Source organism: Mixophyes fleayi, chromosome 2 (genome assembly GCF_038048845.1).
Source record: "Mixophyes fleayi isolate aMixFle1 chromosome 2, aMixFle1.hap1, whole genome shotgun sequence".
NCBI classification, from domain to species: Eukaryota; Metazoa; Chordata; class Amphibia; order Anura; family Limnodynastidae; genus Mixophyes; species Mixophyes fleayi.
The window spans coordinates 45,512,542-45,531,643 of record NC_134403.1 but is presented as its reverse complement, the minus strand read 5'-3'; the positions used below and the strand labels follow the sequence as shown (position 1 = coordinate 45,531,643).

Below are 19,102 nucleotides of genomic sequence, written 5' to 3'. Positions count from 1 at the left end.
TCTCTACTGGTATCTTCCCATCACTATACAAGCATGCAGTGATTACTCCTATTCTAAAAAACCAAATTCTGACCCAAACACTCTCTCAAACTACCGCCCCATCTCTCAGCTCCCGTACCCCTCCAAACTTCTTGAGAAAATTGCCTACAGTCGCCTCATGCATTTCCTTTTTGCAAACAACTTATTGGATCATATATACCGCTGCTCAATAAAGTTCATATTTTTTAGCCGGTGGCACCTGATTGGTCCTCTGGCTGTCCAGTCAGATGCCACCCACACTTAAATATTTGTTTTGAACTTCACTCTTCTCTGTGATCGAACTACTCTCTATGGAAGCACCTTTCAGTGGAGACAATCAGTGAGGTCAAATAATGGTGTGACCCACATCTTCCTACCACCCTGGGGCAGGACCTACCTACCTGGAGGTGTATTCCACGGGTGGTGTCCTGGTGGTCTATATGTAAATGAAAGAAAAGGCTGAAAAAGGTGGCAACTTTTTATTCCTGTTTTATTGCACATTTCCTGTTATGGTGGCATGGCTATCCACAACTATTGTCGATAGTCCATTTTAGCCCTTGTTTTCCCAAAATCATAATTTACATTTATTTATGTAGCACCATCATATATTCTGCATCAATGTACAATCTGAGAACTGTATTCTGTCTGTGCCCTAAGAGGAGCTTACAGTCTAATTTGCGTACTATCGATAACCCACACCAGTATTTAGTCAGAAGCCAGTGAACCTACCACAATGATGAATGGTATAGTGTGAGATGGGTTGAAGTTTAACCAAAGACAGTAGATTACTCGGTTCTGTAGAATAGTAGAAAGATGAGGCTGGTTATATTGCCACTTTATAGGTCGCTGATAAGACCTCTCCTCAAATACAGCGCACAGTTATGGAGGCCGTTCCTCCAAGTAATAATAATAATCAAATGGAAAGGCATTCATAGAACGGCTACTGAAGTGGTGCATAGGTGACGATACCATGTACAGCGTTCAGTCTCCCAGCTATGATGAGAACTCATCTCATATAGTAAAATAATTCAAAAGTGCATGGGACAAACATATTGCTATTAAGATATAAAATCTAAAAAAACAAAACATTTAAGTTTTTTTAAATTTACTTCACCCTAGTTGAAGTCTAACAACAAGGTCCCAGCCTGTGAGTCAGCACATGGACCCAATAGAAGATTAGTTCCTTTCTTTATAAAGCAGTTACTGTGACTGCTATTTAATAACTGTCCTGTCTTAATGTAAACCATTTACATGTAATCAATACTTTTCTCCTCGTGCTCCATCTTATTAGAATGTCACAGCAAAGTCCAACATTGAAATCATATCGACTTACATTTTATGCTGATTAGACTCTGATATGTGCAGTCACAGTTTATACATTAATAATATATGTAACATTACCTGCATAAAGGAGCATAATCTCAGCAAAATATGACTTGTAAATATTTTATTTTTATATATCATCATCATCATTTATTTATATAGAGCCAACATATTCCGTAGCGCTTTACAATTGGGGACAAACACAGTAAACTAATAAACAAACTGGGTAAAACAGACAAAGAGGTGAGAAGGCCCTGCTCGCAAGCTTACAATCTATGGGACAATGGGAGCTTGATACATGAGGTTAAGTCTACATTTTGCATTTCGGCCCAGCCAGACTGCAAAGGTAAAAGTGACTCATAAGCTAAATGATCCTGTCACACAACAATGTTGGTCAGGGGGTAGTTGTCTTGTGTGAAATTGTGTAACGGGTGGTAATAGGGTAATGTAGTGAGGTTAAGAGGGTGGTTGAGGAATATTATAAGCTTGTCTGAAGAGGTGGGTTTTCAGAGAACTCTTGAAAGTTTGTAGACCAGAAGAGTCTTATTGTGCGAGGGAGAGAATTCCATAGAGTGGGTGTAAGACCTGTAACCGGGACTGGGAGGATGTAATGAGGGTGGATGAGAGACGCAGATCTTGTGCAGAACGGAGTTGCCGAGTTGGGAGATATTTTCAGACGAGAGGAGATGTATGTTGGTGCAGCTTTGTTGATGGCCTTGTAGGTTAGTAAAAGTATTTTATCTATATATCTATCTATCATGATTAGCCACAACATTAAAAAAAACACCTAATATTGTGTTGGGCCCTCTCGTGCCGCCAATCCTTCCCCGTCCCTCGAGGCACGGACTTTATACTAATAATTGTTCGGCTGCTCCTCAGTATATTTTTAATGACATGCAGTAACTATTCTCACCTTCAGAGGTCGCTGTTTATAATAAGCATTTAGTCAGCAGCCTGAGTTTTCTAAACGCACTCACAGCAGTGGAAACGGTGACAACTGTTCGCTGTAAAATAACACAAAACTATTTTACAAATGTGTTGATGACTTTTAAGTGAGATCAGACTTCAGTGATAGTATAGTTGTTTCAGTCAGTGGCCATTAGCTGCACAAGCTATGTTCATGTCTTACACACATTGGAAATAGTGAGGCAAACCCATTTGTACCATGTCTGTACCCTCCAATTTCATAGCAGCAATACGACAGGTTTGGGATGAAAGATTATACACTCGGTTCTTTCCCTTATTGCCTGGGAGCAGCAAAGTTCTAATAGTGAAGAATCCTGCACAACTTATCGAAAAAAATAAGAAACTTAAATTTGGTTTGGAAAGAAACCTGAGGCAGTATTGTCATAATAAAGAAAGATTATTACAGCAAAAGTTTCTATACAGTGTAAGGAAAGAATATTATAGACTGTAGTTATAAGCAGGGGATTTAAGGAAGCAGAGAAGAATGCAATCTGCAAATGGTTCTCAGATGGTTGCAATTTTATGTATATCCGCATATGAATTTGGAGATGGCATAAAAGAGGTGAAAATACAGAATCTCAATAAAAATCAAATTCTGAAAGTAAAGAGTTTAAAAGTAAGCTGTATTCTCTTTCATATAGCGACTCGTTAATGCCCATTGGTGTTTAACATGTGTGTTTTTTTGGATTTATTTGTTGTGGTATAACTGGCATTGGCCTTGCGTATAAAATGAACCCCCCAGTACAGCCAGAGCGTTTATTACCTTGGGGATGTCTGTGTCTGTGATTGCGGCCTCTCATTGGTCCTCCGGTTCCAAGCCGTCACACTGCAGCGGTTTCCAGGCCCTCCCTCACTACGGTGGTAGTGCGCCTTTAAGTACATTTTATTTTATCATTTTAACTATGACTGACAGACATGGCACTTCTTGTATCTATTATCACTGCACAGTTTATGTCATAACACCTTACAAACATTGCTCCTGCCGGTAACATTTACACTGGGCTGATGCACGCTCATATCTGATTGCTGGTTATATGTTATAGCCATCGTCTGTTATTTGTACTAATCAGGTGTAAATGTTAAATTGTATATCCTGGTAAGGTTGGCAGAGATGTTACATTTATCACAAGATGATACACGTTTTATTATCTTATCCCTTTCTATTTGTTCACATATAATGTGCTAGTATGACATTTACATTACATTGTACATATCACTTCCATTTACACCTGTGTTTTGCCAGATGTATGTACACTATTTCACTCTGTTTAGAAGACAGTATTGAGTCCAAATATATAGTGTTTTGTTTTTTTATCATTTATTTTGGCTTATTATGAACAATACTTTGCAGTGATATCATCACAGTTTGTCAGGGATCTAATTAACAAGGGAATCAAATTACTGCATTTTGAGCTTCCTGCATTTGAGATTGTATTTCTAATAGAATGTAGTATTGATCTATAATTGGGATATCTTTGTGTGGCATTGGTGCTGGCAGTTAGCGGGTAGAGGCCAGTTCTGTGATGGCATGAGAATGTGTGACGTCGTCTAACTAGTCCTGTGTGCTAGACAGGTTGGCTGATTACCTAGAGGGAAGAACCTGACCGTGTGAGGTCCACCAACGTAATAGGCTGGTCAGGACATAAAGTTTTGTCTTCCTTCTACAAACGGGCAGATCAGGGTTGAAAAATCACCATTCCAAGTTTCCTAGTACTCCTGAGGAGTGCAAGGAATGAAATCTGGATCTCAGAAGTAGCAACTGAGCCACCTCTAGGAAACTTGTACGACGGACTGCTGCAGATTTATACTAAAGAGAAAGATTAGCAAACACACGCACATAGATTTAAAATAATATTTTGGAACTAAAAACTTCCCACTCCCACTAAATGTCATAAAATATCTATCTTTTTAAATAATGATAATGACCTAGGGGGGAATTCAATTGACAGCATTACTCGTGAAAGTAACGCGGCCCACAAACTATTACCGTTACTACGATAATAGTGCTCATTATTACCATTAGTACCGTCGGCACTGAGAGCCGCAAGCAGAAATCCGCATTAAAATGATCGTACTAACACTGAGAGTGCGTAGGCCACGTAACTCTTGCGAGTAATGCAGTCAATTCCCCCCTTAGAACGAAGGCCTTAATCCTCATTTTTCATCTTTTTTCAATGTAGTTATCTAATTGTGTGACAATTTCTAAACAACATACCTGCTGCTGACTCGGAAATCTAGTAAATTTAGTAATAGTAGTCTTATGAGATAATGAATTGCTGAAAGGTGTTAACAATAAGCTCATTCTGGTTGATGTATTGTAACACCTTTATATGTAATAATTTTCACAATTCAGCCGCTTGGAAGTGACCTAGTGGAAAGGGCTCGGGTATAAAATCACAGAGTGGGGTATGAAGCCTTTGTGGATAGGAACACAGCAGCAGAAATATGTTGGTTTGCAAGCTTGGTGGTTGCAGGCATATCCTTTTATGATGGCTCATAGCTTGTTCACAGGTATGGCGTAAAATGGTCTAGCTTATTTTTTCCCCTGTACTGGGCACAAGTATGTAAATAAAGTTTGAAGTTTAAGAACGCTTTAATAAATCTAAAAAGGTGAAATTGTGCAGGGCTCAAGCATTCTAGAATCTGTATCTATGGGTCTGTTTTCCTGTAATATAATGTAGCAGCATTAAATATCGGTATACAGTCATGGCCAAAAGTATGACACAAATATTGTTTTTCACAAAGTTTGCTGCTTCAATGTTTTTATCACTTTTGTCAGATGTTGCTATGGTATACTGAAGTAAAATTACAAGCATTAGGATTATTGACCCTTCTTTTTGAAGACCTCAATGGCATGCTGTCAATCAACTTCTGGGCCACATACTGACTGATGGCCGCCCATTCTTGCCTAATCAATGCTTGGAATTTGTTAGAATTTTGGGGTTTTTGTTTGTCCACCCGCCTCTTGAGGATTGACCACAAGTTCTCAATGGGATTAAGGTCTGGGGAGTTTCCTGGCCATGGACCCAAAATTTTGATGTTTTGATCCCCGAGCAACTTAGTTATCACTTTTGCCTTATGGCAAGGTGCTCCATCATGCTGGAAAAGGCATTGTTCATCACCAAACTGTTCTTGGATGGTTGGGAGAAGTTGCTCTTGGAGGATGTTTTGGTACCATTCTTTATTCATGGCTGTGTTCTTAGGCAAAAGTGTGAGTGAGCCCACTCCATAGGCTGAAAAGCAACCCCACACATGAATAGTCTCAGGATGCTTTACTATTGGCATGACACAGGACTGATGGTAGCGCTCACCTTTCCTTCTCTGGACAAGCATTTTTCCAGATGCCCCAAACAATCTGAAAGGGGATTCATCAGAGAAAATGACTTTATCCCAGTCCTCGACAGTCCAATCCCTATAACTTTTGCAGAATATCAGTCTGTCCCTGATGTTTTTCCAGGAGAGAAGTGGCTACATTGCTGGCCTTCTTGATACTAGGCCATTCTCCAAAAGTCTTCGCCTCACTGTGCGTGCAGATGCACTCACACCTGCACTGCTGCCCTGAGCAAGCGCTGCACTGGTGGTGCCCTAATCCCGCAGCTGAATTAACTTTAGGAGACTGTCCTGGTGCTTGCTGGACATTCTTGGGTACCCTGAAGTCTTCTTCACAACCATTGAACCTCTCTCCTTGAAGTTCTTGATGATCTGGTTAATGTTTGATTTAGGTGCAATCTTACTATCAGCAATATCCTTGCCTGTGGAGCCTTTTTTTTTTTTTTTTTTGCAAAGCAATGATGACTGCACGTGTTTCCTTGCAGATAACCATGGTTAATAGAGGAAGAACAATGATTTCAAGCACCACCCTCATTTTAAAGCTTCCAGTCTGTTGTTCTAACGCAATCAGCATGACAGAGTAATCTCCAGCCTTGTCCTCGTCAACATTCTCACCTATGTTAACGAGAGAATCATTAACCTGATGTCAGCTGGTCCTTTTGTGGCAGGGCTATAAAGCAGTGGACATGTTATTTTTGGGATAAAGTTCATTTTCATGGCAAAGAGGGACTTTGAAATTAATTGCAGTTCATCTGATCACTCTATGACATTCAGGAGTATATGCAAATTGCCCTCATAAAAACGGATGCAGCAGACCTTGTGACAAATAATATTTGTGTCATTCTCAAAACTTTTGGCCATGACTCTAAACTTGCGTTTTACATGGCCGGTCCAATCTTACCGGCTTTCTTCAAGTTCACACATCCACATTCAATTTGTTACTAGCCATTAAAATGAAATAACACAGCTTGGGATAAAGAAACATCTGGAGCAATGGAATAAAACAAGATTGTAATACTTCATTAAAACCCTGTGTGCTGACATTAGAGGCTAAAGCAAGTAAAATTAGAGCGGTCTCCTCCAGCATAATGCAATTTAAATAAAAAATGCCATGGCTTGTAATAGCTTGTAAAATTAAGAAATATCAAAATATTAGATTTACAGTTTATGTTGCCCAGCTGTTCATTTTTCTGATTAGATACAGGAAAAGTAATCTCAGCCAAGGTTCCGACCACAAGGTTACAAAATAATGTTCCGGACTGCAGGCAAGGTTTATTATTTGATTTTTTTAAAGAGCAAATAAGCACATTTTGGATGTTTAAAAAAATCAATGCCTGTCTGTTACTAAGCCGAATAGCATTTACTTTATGCTTCCTGTGTCCTCGCTGCCATTTCTCCAGGTAGATGATAAATAGAGAAGCACCACCATGTTAATTGCTTACAGCACAGGTGTATGTCAGGTTGCTTGTTTACGTCAGATTATATCACATGTAGACAGGGGAGGTCTGGCAAATTTTAGCCTGGGGGGCAGGCAAATTTTAGCCTGGGGGGCAAGACTCGACTCAGCAGCCTATTAGGAACATTTTAAAGGGAAAAAATGCAAGTAGCCCATTGACCCAGCCCAAGGTAGCCCACTATGGGACCGGCATGTAGACTTGTGTTTAGTGTATGAAACAACCTGCTACTAGCTTATATGATCAAAGTCCCCATTTCAATACCAAGAACATTCATTCTAGTACCTGGTACAATTGCTCAGAATGTATTTTCTGCCCTTAGTGCAGTCACATTTGAGAGAAGCATTCTCCAAGTTGTCAATCAAAACCTAGATGATGGTTGGCCTATACGCTTCATCATAAGGAAGATTAAGATGACTCATGATCTATATATAACAAAAGTTCCATTAAACTTGGCTGAGTGTCCCGGTTGCAATTTCAGTTCATTATTGTGAACGATATCTGTTACTACTGATGATCTTGTTACAGGATGATCTGAAATCTTTCCTGTTCCCCTTCGGCTGTAAAGGTGGACAGAGCGGAATAGATTACTTAAATTGTCTGCCTGCATATGATCACTGATGGTTCATGCTGAGCATTCTGGGAGCCGGACCTCTAGTGATTCTGTCACTTGTTTATATATGACTCTGCATGTAACCACTTAATCTAAAATGGATCGTTACTTGTTAGAGGACATTTCAGGCTAATTGACATTTGCAACGTGTGGCAAGCTCCTTACACCGTACAAATCTGATTAGCAGGAGAAAATACATTGGACATGTAAATACAAATGTTCGTGTGGTTTAATTAATACCATGTCTTTTATGTCAATAAGTTATGAGGGATAAACGTGAATTAATTTTAATCACCTAGTAGTGTTTTGGTTTCAGTATTCATAGTTCCAAGCTTCTATAGCTTTAGCTGCTGCTATTTTTAAATTGATGATGTTTATATTATACCCTGTGAAGCATGTTTTATAATAATAATAAGCCGTTACAGTACGCCCCCATTGCTGCATCATTAATCAATGCACAGGCCAGGCATAATTCATATTTAATGGTTCAGTAATTCCGAACACCAAAAACTAAAGACTTCAATTATTACAAACTTTTCTTTTAATTATTTGTACTCCGCAATTAAAAAATGGGTTATGCTGATTAATTGATGGTCATCACTTTTTTTTTTTTTTTTTAAATAAAAGAAGCCTATTGTGTCTGTTGTGATTAAAGATTCCCTGAGGATCACATCCGACGACTTGATGTGCCCTCTTTATGGTGAGGCAGGGGGGGCGGTGTTGTGATTTGAAGTTCGTAGGGATCAATGATCCCTGTGAAGAATTGTATTAGTGTACATAGAATGACCCTTATTGAATGCCCCTAAATTTTTGCTAAAGCACATTGGTCACCAACCTGCTCCACAGTCCATAGACCTGAGTAATGAATGTGACACTGGGGGGGTGGGCAATTACTTTCATAATTCAGTATAGCCATAAATGAGAATAAACCAAAGAGTATTTTAGAAGTCAAACTGAAAAGTTTATAATTGTAATTAAATGAACATGGCAATTATAAAGTGGTAAAAGGCTGGACCTGGACGCCACGTGTTCACAGTGTGTCAGTGAACATGTGTCAAGAGAGGATTGAAAATCCAGTTTGCAGAGGTGGCGCATAACATAGTTTAAACAGATGGAATGAATCATGAGCGTTGCACAGAACTACATTGCTTGGGCAATGTTCAAGGTCCTGCCGGCTTTAGTGGCCTTACCCTTCCAAACCATTGACCTTGTCACTGAACATTTCTACTATGCTAGGTAGTTTGCAGGCTTGATTGTTGGGGTAAGACTATTCTGTAATGCAGAAAAAGAAAGAGAAATTAGTTTTGTAAGATTTTACTCATGATACAGAATACTCTTTGTGCCTTTTACCAGCTCATCTGGACCTGCAATTGCTGTAAGAGTTGCTAGCAGAAATGTACTATATATCTTAATGAACTCATGAGATCCTCAGCCACCATGGTCCATTAAATCTGCTTGTTGTATTACCATGAGGACTTAAGATTATTTCAACATCCTTTCCTACCTGCTCATGTTTCTGTTCTCTGAGGTGTCCAAGATCCTGGTCCATCAATAAATGCCCGTTCAATTCAAGTGGTCAGTGCCATACATAAAGCTTCCCTTTATATACCTACAAACTGTCCAGACAAGGTTTAGGTTTGGCTAGTATGCATTGCAGCCTTAGGCTCTGAGCAAAGTCTTCACCCAACCTCCTAAATTTTATATAGAAAGCTCAGGCCAAGAAATGACCTTTTGGCTGGTGGAGAATCCAACAAAATGAATCCTTAGTTTCTTGTAGAATTTCTTGCTCTTACCATTGTCACAGTAACTAATTCTATAATACTAATATATTTTATTTTAATTTCCTACCTCCTAGTACCCACCAGCCTTGTCTGATATTTGTTGGCTTTATAATAGTTCATTAAGAGTAAACTTGGTTCGTTTGTTGTTGATGTTGAAGGCATAGTTAGAGACAAGTTGAAATTGTAGAGAAAATACTTTTTTATGGAAGGGTTGATAGATCCTTGGAATAGATTCCCTGTAGCTGTGCCGGTGACTCATCCAGTAAATACATTCTAGAATGCATGGGATAAACCTGTTGCTATTGTTCAGACTTGGAAAACATTAAGCACAAAAAATACCCAACACTCTAAAAAAAATAAAAAAAAAAAATCCTACAAAACAAACAAACAAAAAAGGCAGAGAAGGTGGACATTTTTATCTACCATCAAATGTGTCTCTGAGATTAGTTTGTTCCATTTGGAGGAGGGTGGCAATTAACCGTGTGTTTCTTATTTTCCCAAGTGACCCTGAGGAGGTGCCACCGAGGAAGAGGACTTTCCGCGGCAGATCCCAAGACCAAGAATCAAAATCGGTAACCACCAAAAAGAGGAAGACCGCTCCAAGCTCCGAGGAAGCGTTTGAGCCACTAAACACAGGACTTTCACTGGCAGAGGACGAGCAACTGGTGCTACAACTTCTAAGCAGCAAGAGCTAATTGTATACCTACGACTGGTTTTCCTGGCTATCTTCATTATTAGATTAACAGCTTTTTATAAAAAAAAATGAATTTGGCTCCAAAGCAGTTCAGTACATTGATAAATGCGAGCTGGGAGAATGACCTTCAAGTGCGGAATGAATGGCATAAATACAGGAAAAGTAATTCCCTCTTAACTCAATGTTTCATTTCTGTGGTTGCTATTTTTTGCGTGTTTTTTTTTTGTTTTGTTTTGTTTTAACCTTTTGTTCAAACATGGTACACTATGTTTGTGATTGCAAAAGGACTACTACACTTAACATAGAAGTTGGTTTATATAGTAGTGTTACTAAATAAATATATAGAGTTTAAGTAGTTTATCAGAACTGAATAATTCTTTTTAGATAAAGCTGTGATTGTGGGGGAAGGTATTTATGTACAGCAGACTTCCTGTATTATGCTGTATTTTCCAGTTTTTGCAGAAAATGGCTAATAACAAACAGCTTTAAAGAAAATGCAAATAGAATACGAAGGGCCTGATTCATTAAGGATCTTAAGAAACTTCTTATTTCAGTCTCCTGGACAAAACAGAATACTAATTTGCACCCCTTGCATTGTAACATGGTTTTGTCCAGGAGACTGAAATAAGAAGTTTCTTAAGATCCTTAATGAATCAGGCCCGAAGTTCTCAAGTTTTGTCACAGTATGGGAACGATTACCTTCATATGTTATTAGTAGCTCTTTTTATGTAAGACAACTTCTATTTTAAATTTAAAGTATATGTATCAAACTGTCATAGCTTGTAGGCCGGTGTGTACAAACCGTTATTCACATCACTGGTCTGGCATTGATGATGCGATTTCTAGTTGTAAATGCAACTGAAAGTTGCGGGACGCGTACCTGCGATCTGGACTGTTGGTGGAATTACTGTTGGCAGTCTGAGACAATTACTGTTTTCATTTACTTCTATTTAACCGCTATTTTCTATTGTAATTAAAAGCAAATACATTGCTGAATAAACAGATGTAGTTCTTAATTTGTTTTCTATTAGAACGCTATAAACAATTTTCTGTGTTCTTGTATAGTGACAGATTGATGGAGATCTGAATCATTAACATCAAGCAAATACTTGTCCCATGCCATATCCTTCCTCATTATTAACCCATTAGGGTTCAATGGCTTTATCGTGCCAGCAGCCTCCTATTAAAATCTAATTTTCTCCCACATCCCTAGTCGTTTTATTTTTTTATAGATTTAACGTGGTCGAAATGATTATACTTGTCTAGCTATCCTATCTGACCGGTGTGTTGGCACATCTTTTCTGTTACAAGTGAATATGCCCACTGAATTAAGAAGTTCAAAAGTATTTAAACCCCTCTTCACTTTATACACAGCGCAGGCTAAACCATTAAACTTGAATTGTGTTCCACCACTCTTTAGTCTTTATCCAGCACTTTACGCAAATCATCCAGTACACCTTGGGGTAAATGTATCAAGGTGCGAGCTTCCAAAGGGTTTGAAACGTGGAGATGTTGCCTATAGCAACCAATCAGATTCTAGTTATCATTTATTTAGTACATTCTTCAAAAGGATAGTTAGCATCTGATTGGTTGCTATAGGCAACATCTCCACTTTTCAAACCCGCCAGAAACTTGCAGCTTGATACATTTACCCCCAGGTCTCTTAGCGCCTCTTCTCCGCTTACAATGACCCAATGAATGGTATTTTTCTCATTCTTTTCCCTACTCTTCCCCATTTATTCCCGGTGACGAGAACGAGTGATTGAGCCTTATAGTATCTCACTTTACCCTGTGAGTACAGATGACACTGTTAGGATTACCCAATGATTACTGTAGCTGTCTAGTTAAGAGGTAAGTACATCAAACTCATACTGACTGTCAATGGGCAGCCTCATAAGGGAGCTATGCTTGGGATGACATATGTTAGTAAGGTTGCTTGTATCGTATGTCAGATACTCTTGATCTTCATAAATATGGCCACTGCACAGGTACTAGATTTTTTCCCCTAGAATTTATATTTTGTTTTTCTATAGATTTCCCTGACACTATACATCATGTGTGAACTGAGACAGTATGAGTAAGTACCTTGGTTTGAAGGTGTCATCATTTTCTTAAATTATTTTATACCCACTCCACCCATGAGAGCTTACATATGTACATGTTTGGGGGCCAGATTCTATTGGATCTATGGATCTATGCACAATGAAAATGGCAGCCACCAGCTGATAAGACCTTATCTATAGGAAAAACAGAATAAAAGAAACACAGCGCAGTGTTGGTAGTTCATCGTGATGGTGCTGAAAGGTTTATACCTAGAAAGGAAATAACCATCTTTGTATTAAGAGTTTGCTCTCCTTGAATGCATGACTGTTTTTTTGTTTGTTTTGCAAAAGTGGTTTGAAAACTGGTTGGATACCTTATCCCAGTGACGAAAACGCCAACATCAGATCCCTCGACAGGGTGACATCAAAGGTGTCATCACCGACAGAGGGGTAATACTGACAGCTTGAAACACAGACGTCCAACAATTCAAAATGAAGAATCAGTCAGCTTCCAATGACGTCACTTTCAAGACCCAGTCGGTGTTAAGCTACTAATTTAAGGTGACGCCGGCTGTACAATGTTCTAGGTTTTGTAAAGAACATTGTACAGCTGGCACCTCCTTAAATTATCAGCTTAATAGTGCGAATCAGACTGTGGGGCTTGAAAGTGGCGTCATTGGAGGCAGCTGGATTCTTCACCAGTCTGAATTGTTGGACGTCTGTGTTTCAAGCTGCCAGTATTACTGCTCTGTCGGCGATGACACGTCTGATGTCGGGGGATCCGATGTTGGCGTTTTCAACAGTGGTAGTCATTATCCCGGTGATGAAACACAGCGGACATCTCTTGATACTTCTCTAGTTTTTTTGTATATAATTTCATGAGCTCACTGCAGAAACTCATAGAATTTAATGACAACCTCAGCCATGTAGATCAGAGATTGTGGATGTACTATCCCTGCGATGCACTTAAGGTTTCTGGCATGCCTACAGAAAGCTCACTGTGCAGTGGTACACACAGGTATATTTGACATTGAATACTTTATCAGCAAACTAAATATTTTCCCCAGGAAACTCAATTCAGCATTCACACTTGTCTATGTATTAACATTGTTTTAGAATCTACACAAGAACTCAAATGAATCGTCACGATAAAAAAAAAAGTGCCGTTGCACTATTGGTCAATTTTAGTTTTCCTTTGTTGAGGAATGAAGCATTTGGTGACCCCCTCAAGAGAACCTGAGAGGAGCCTGAAATATAAATCCCGGGCGTAGCTATGACATAATAGAGCAATTGGACGTATTCGCTTTGTATCATATAAAGTTACATTTGACAACACACTCTTCTTGCATTACTTTGACAGTAGTCTTGCATCACTACACTGCACTGCAGTGGTCGCAGTGGAAATTTAGAAGGGACGGTATAAAAATTGTAATGGGTATGTAAGTGAGTGGCATATGATGGTGTTACAATGAAGGCAGTAGGAGAAGTGGTGGTATGGCATACAGCACCGTATACAGCCACACTTACAGACCACTGCTGCACTGTTGTTTAAACGTTTAGCTGCTCAAACTATATATTGGCCAAGCCCCTCCCACTTCAAGTTTGCCTACACACGGACCTACAGTAATTGGCTCAGCTGAAATACTCTGTGTTAACATTCTAATGCTCTGATTGGCTGCAGGTTGTTCTAACCTACTTCTACTTCTCTGCGTCGTCTGTTTTGGAGAGTGACAATAATAGGTGTTCTGACTCTAGTCGAACACAGCCAACAATAAAAGTAACGTCAGTTACTCTTTATCCTAAATAGTACATTCTGCCATTTTTAGAACCCCTGCTTTGTGACTGATGAGAACTGCCACTATTTAATTCCTTTCTAACTACCTTTATGAAACAAGCGAATTGTGTGCTAGGAAGTGTTACTAGCTGCATATCTCTCTAATAGCTACGTCTGGCTGGAGTGGGTACATTGCGCTGAACATGTTTGGTACAACAAGCCGAACTCTCATCCTAGTTAAACATATGCAGACAGACCTATTAGAATGAATTATCATTACTAAAAAAAAAATCTCATTAAACCTGTTTCACATTGATGCCGAGAGAGAGAGATAAACAACACACCTGGTTTTCAGAGCGGACTTTTGTATCGGAGATAAAAACATTATCTTGCACCAGTAATTAGGTACCACTGCCTTTTATGTCTTTTACCTTTCAGTGGTTTCAATTATGCTTGTTGTCTTTGTGCCGTTGTACCCGTTGCTTGCGCTCCCGTATTATCCTCTCTGCTACCTGCTGACGCATTCGGCTTAATTGGCAGTGAGGGAAGTCAAATCTGGCAGTCTGGACAGTCTAATTTCAGAGCCATAGAGATTGGATTTTGGATTAGTCTGTACTGTGTTCTCTTCCGTGGAAAATAGGACACACCGTGTCTACAATCAAGGCATCAATAGTAGCACCACAGGGGTGCACAAAAATAAACAAAATTGAAAATAAAACTCGACAGGATACTATAATTCAGCTCATCCAGGTAATAATAATAACACATTAAACAACCTAGTTTCAATTAATTCTCAGGGACTTTAAGAATGGTTATCCTGAGCCAATTACATCCCTTTAATTAAAATAGTATGCTCATATGAAGAATAATGTATGTGTTGTTTTCTGGCTCTTTTTTGTGAAATAAATATATTCTTCATGCAGCTGAAGAGACTCCCAAGGGTATATTAAAATGCACTTTATATTTGTTATAAATAACTACTGTTTAAATATTTATTGCATACATAAAATATGTTTTAACCAGGAAATAATAAATAAATAAAACTCGAACACTCAAATGCTATAAATCAGAATTGTCCCTGTTTTTCATGTAGTCATAATAACTACAGGTACCCTGGACTTACTCCATGAAAAACATCCTACTGAGGTTCCCACTGCTGCTACAGGACACGTCTCTGCTGTATAAGGTATATTTTCACCCTGTAACCTAATAAGAAAATAGTTCTTTTGTTTTTGCCCTCAATCTTCTGCTTCTCACATATTGTCATTCACATAGTCCTGATCACACTGACAATGCACCCCAGTCATCATCATCCGCTATTTATATAGCGCCACTAATTCCGCAGCGTTGTACAGTGAACGCACTCACATCACTTTCTGCCTTATTGGAGATTACAGTCTAAATTCCCTAACAGACACACACACACAGTAGGGTCAATTTGATAGCAGCCAATTAACCTACCAGTATGTTTTTGGTTTGTGGGTGGAAACTGGAGCACCCGGAGGAAACCCACGCAAACACAGGGAGAACATACAAACTCCTCACAGATAAGGCCATGGTTGGGAATCGAACTCATGACCCCAGTGCTGTGAGGCAGAAGTGCTAACCCCTAAGCCACGGTGCTGCCCCAATCCAAAAGCTATAGATGTTTTTGCACCATCAATCTGAATTTCTTTTTTTTTTGTACCTGGGATACAGAGGGAGACAATGATTAGAAAACTGACTCGCCAGCATAATATCTCTTGGTGTCATTGTTATATATTAGCTAAAAAGGTCCATGTCAGTATTGGCAACTCGATACGTTTTTTTGAAACTATTCAGTTCTGGACCTACAATACAACTACTATTTAACTCTAGAAATACTCATTCACCCACGGAGCGGAATGTTACTTTGCTACGAAGACATTGTAGCCCAATATATTGGGCAATATATAAGACACAGGAAAAGAAGAACCTGATCAACAATTTTAATCAGAGATTAAAGTTTTAGCACGCGCATTTTGCCTATGATGTAGGTTTTGGTGACCAACATTTTAATGTTCATATTAATTACTTGTTTCATGACTCCATTTTTCCACTATACTATATTAAATACTCAACTAATGGATAATAATTACTTCTAACTTACTTGGCGATGTATGCATAAAGTTTCTGAGAACCAGAAAGTATAATATGATTTATTTTTTTTCTTTTATGGTGATCTTGGTCCATTATCCACCCAGTCACTGCTTCAGAGAGGTAATGCCACTGACCCAGACCCAGTGAGAAGTGAGATTCTATTCAACATGAGTCCCCCAAATAAGCTGGACACTTTAAAAAGGTTGAAATTTATTTGAGGATTTGTGGTTTGTGGATTTTTTGCAATAATCAAGATGTTAAAAATCTACATACAAGATTAACAAATCGTCTAGATAATCAGCATCAAAAGAGGAGTGAAAACACAGGTTCTGAGGTAATGGAGGAATATAACACTGTCTCTGTGGAAATGCAGGAATATAATAGTCTTTGTGGCAACGTAGGACTATGACGCTCTCTGTGGTATATAACACAGTCTTTACTGTGAATGCCTCACAGAGTGAGCAATGATAAATACTGGATACTGTGTAGAGCTATGTGAATAGTATGTAGCTATCTCAAAGAAAGCCGTAAGAGAAAATGTGCATCTGGGTTTATCTGTGTATTTGTAAAAATTAAGCCATTAATCAAATGAATATACTAACCAACAATGCATTATGTAATATCCGCTAATGCACTAAATGTGGTTTGGAACATTATGGTTAATTAATGTAGTGAGCATTTAATCTGAAGATATACACTTGAATAACTGATATTTTAATAGGACTAAGACAGAGCAAAGGATACAGGACCCACTCTAGTGAATGGAAATTATAATATCATGGCTACCAGGAAAAATATATAATATAAAGATTTAAGACACTTAAATGGTGGCATTCACTACATAATATAGCTAATAATCAAATATACTGAATACTCCTGAAAATATGATGTGGTTAATTACAAGAACGACTGGGAATTTTAAGGGGTGTATGTAGTGTGAATACGACAAGCAATTTGAATGTGAATAACTAAACTAGCATTTATCCCATACTTAGATCTGATTGCTCTTGAAATATAATAGATATGTACAAACGTGTTTAAATTGGGTCAGCTTTCGAAATTCAGTACATTGAGAGATTAGAGACATATTATTCTGCCTTCTGTTGATTATTTATAGGTAATAACCCTTATTGTGATATTTGGGAAGACTTGAGATTAAATACAAACATGTAAATGTACATAGGGATTTATAATACGGTGCAACCCTTGATAAGAATGTAGACTGTGGCTTTCATAATATATATTAGATTGAAGGATAGTGTTGCCTACTACTTGGGTACAATTATCCTTTTAACATAATTGTGACAATAGCTGGTAGTGCTTTCTGGAAATTCTATAACTAGCATGGATACAATGATTTCCTTAGCATGACTTTTAATTATTTTTGATAGTATTCTCTGATGATCAGTTTTCAACCAATGATTTTGTCATGAGTAGATTTGGTTTCTAGCTATCGGATAAGAGAATAAAAAGCCGTGTAAATGTAGGCAGGAAAGCTAATTGTTAATAGTCTGATTATTAATATAAAGAGTAGTCATGCCATTAGAGTGCTAGTCCTTGAATATCTTTCATATGAATACCATTGAATGTTATTATATTTGAGAAATGAAATTGAATTATAACCTTGAATAGTGAAACCATGAAAATGAGAAATATAGGGCATTGATATGATATATATTACATTAATGATACAATAGCAACACTTGTTATACTGTATTTAAATCACTTTTTCTATCGTATGCACTTTTTCCTTTTAGAATATTCTAATAGTTTAAAAAATGTTAAAGCGTACCACTAAATAGTAATAATTTTACATGTAGAATACCCCTGAGTATTATAGGAGATTTTCCACCAACCACTTTATCGTTTCCCTTTTGACAAGATAAATAAAACAAGGGAAAGGAGCTAAAATGATCCAAATTAAATAAAAGTCGGGGTGCTTGGTATCGCCTTTTGTGTACTGTGTTAAAGTGAGTATTGTGGCGACAGAATAATGCTACAGCCCACTCAGGAGTGGAATGAGGGGTGTTACACTGGGCGTAGCTTCTCCTGTATTAGCCATCAATAAAACTTCAAAAACCTGTCTAATAGTGAATATGTATTTTGCAAAACAAAACAAACAGTTTTAAACACGGGGTACATATATGTGTGTGTCGCATATGCTACTGGTGCAGACCTGCAGGTATCTAGTGATAGTTGCAGCTTTACCCATGTCCACAATTGTCTATTTTTTAGTGAACGCAATTTGTGTCTGATTTGGGCCCCAATTGCGGCCAAATCTGCATCAGGCCCAAGGTGCCAAGTTTAGTCTCCAAGCTTAATAAAATATATTTATACCTATTTACTTCTGAAGAAATCACCGACAGCAACAACACAGACTAAGAAACAGCGACGCAGCGGTAAACATTACTTTATTTCATACATCAGAATTTCCCAATTTGCTACGTTATCTCTCTATGTTTGAATCACAGACTTGTGGCCTGACTAATTAAGGAGAGCAAGGCAAAAAAAAAAAAGAGTACATTTGATCCTGGACAAACCATGTTACAATGAAAGGGGTGCATATTAGTTTATCAATTTGCAAATAAGTTAAATATTGTCTTTTTCATGTAGCACACAAATACTTGATAGCTTTATTTTTACACTGAAATTTAAAGTTGATCTAGGACATGCCCTACCCCAACTATAAATCCACTATCACTTTTTAAATTTACCTTTCCCCCTCCAATGCAACATGGTTTTGCCCATGGGGCAAAGATACTCCTTTTTTTACTTTGCTCTCCTTAATGACTCAGGTCCTGGATGTTTATTTATTGTCGGACCTAATCCCCATGGATGTTCTTGGACACTTTTGGATGGCTACAGGGGCTTCTGTCCACTCTGCACATTAATGCTCAGTCTCTGTTATCACAAGGATGATCTGGAACTCACTGACTTTCTTTGAGATCCTCGTGCTCCCAATATAAGTGCATTTCATATTACAGCTCTC

General features: G+C 38.3%; 1 protein-coding gene across 1 annotated transcript in view; it reads left to right on the top strand.

The window, feature by feature from the left end:
* The window catches only part of DDX10 (DEAD-box helicase 10), a 179,786-nt gene extending 169,034 nt beyond the window's left edge, over positions 1 to 10,752 (top strand). Inside the window, exon 18 of the mRNA XM_075198896.1 lies at positions 9,988 to 10,752. Coding sequence (XP_075054997.1) covers positions 9,988 to 10,180 — 193 coding nt within the window. The 3' untranslated portion in view covers positions 10,181 to 10,752. The remainder of the gene's footprint in view (positions 1 to 9,987) is intronic.
* Positions 10,753 to 19,102: the final 8,350 nt, after the last annotated feature.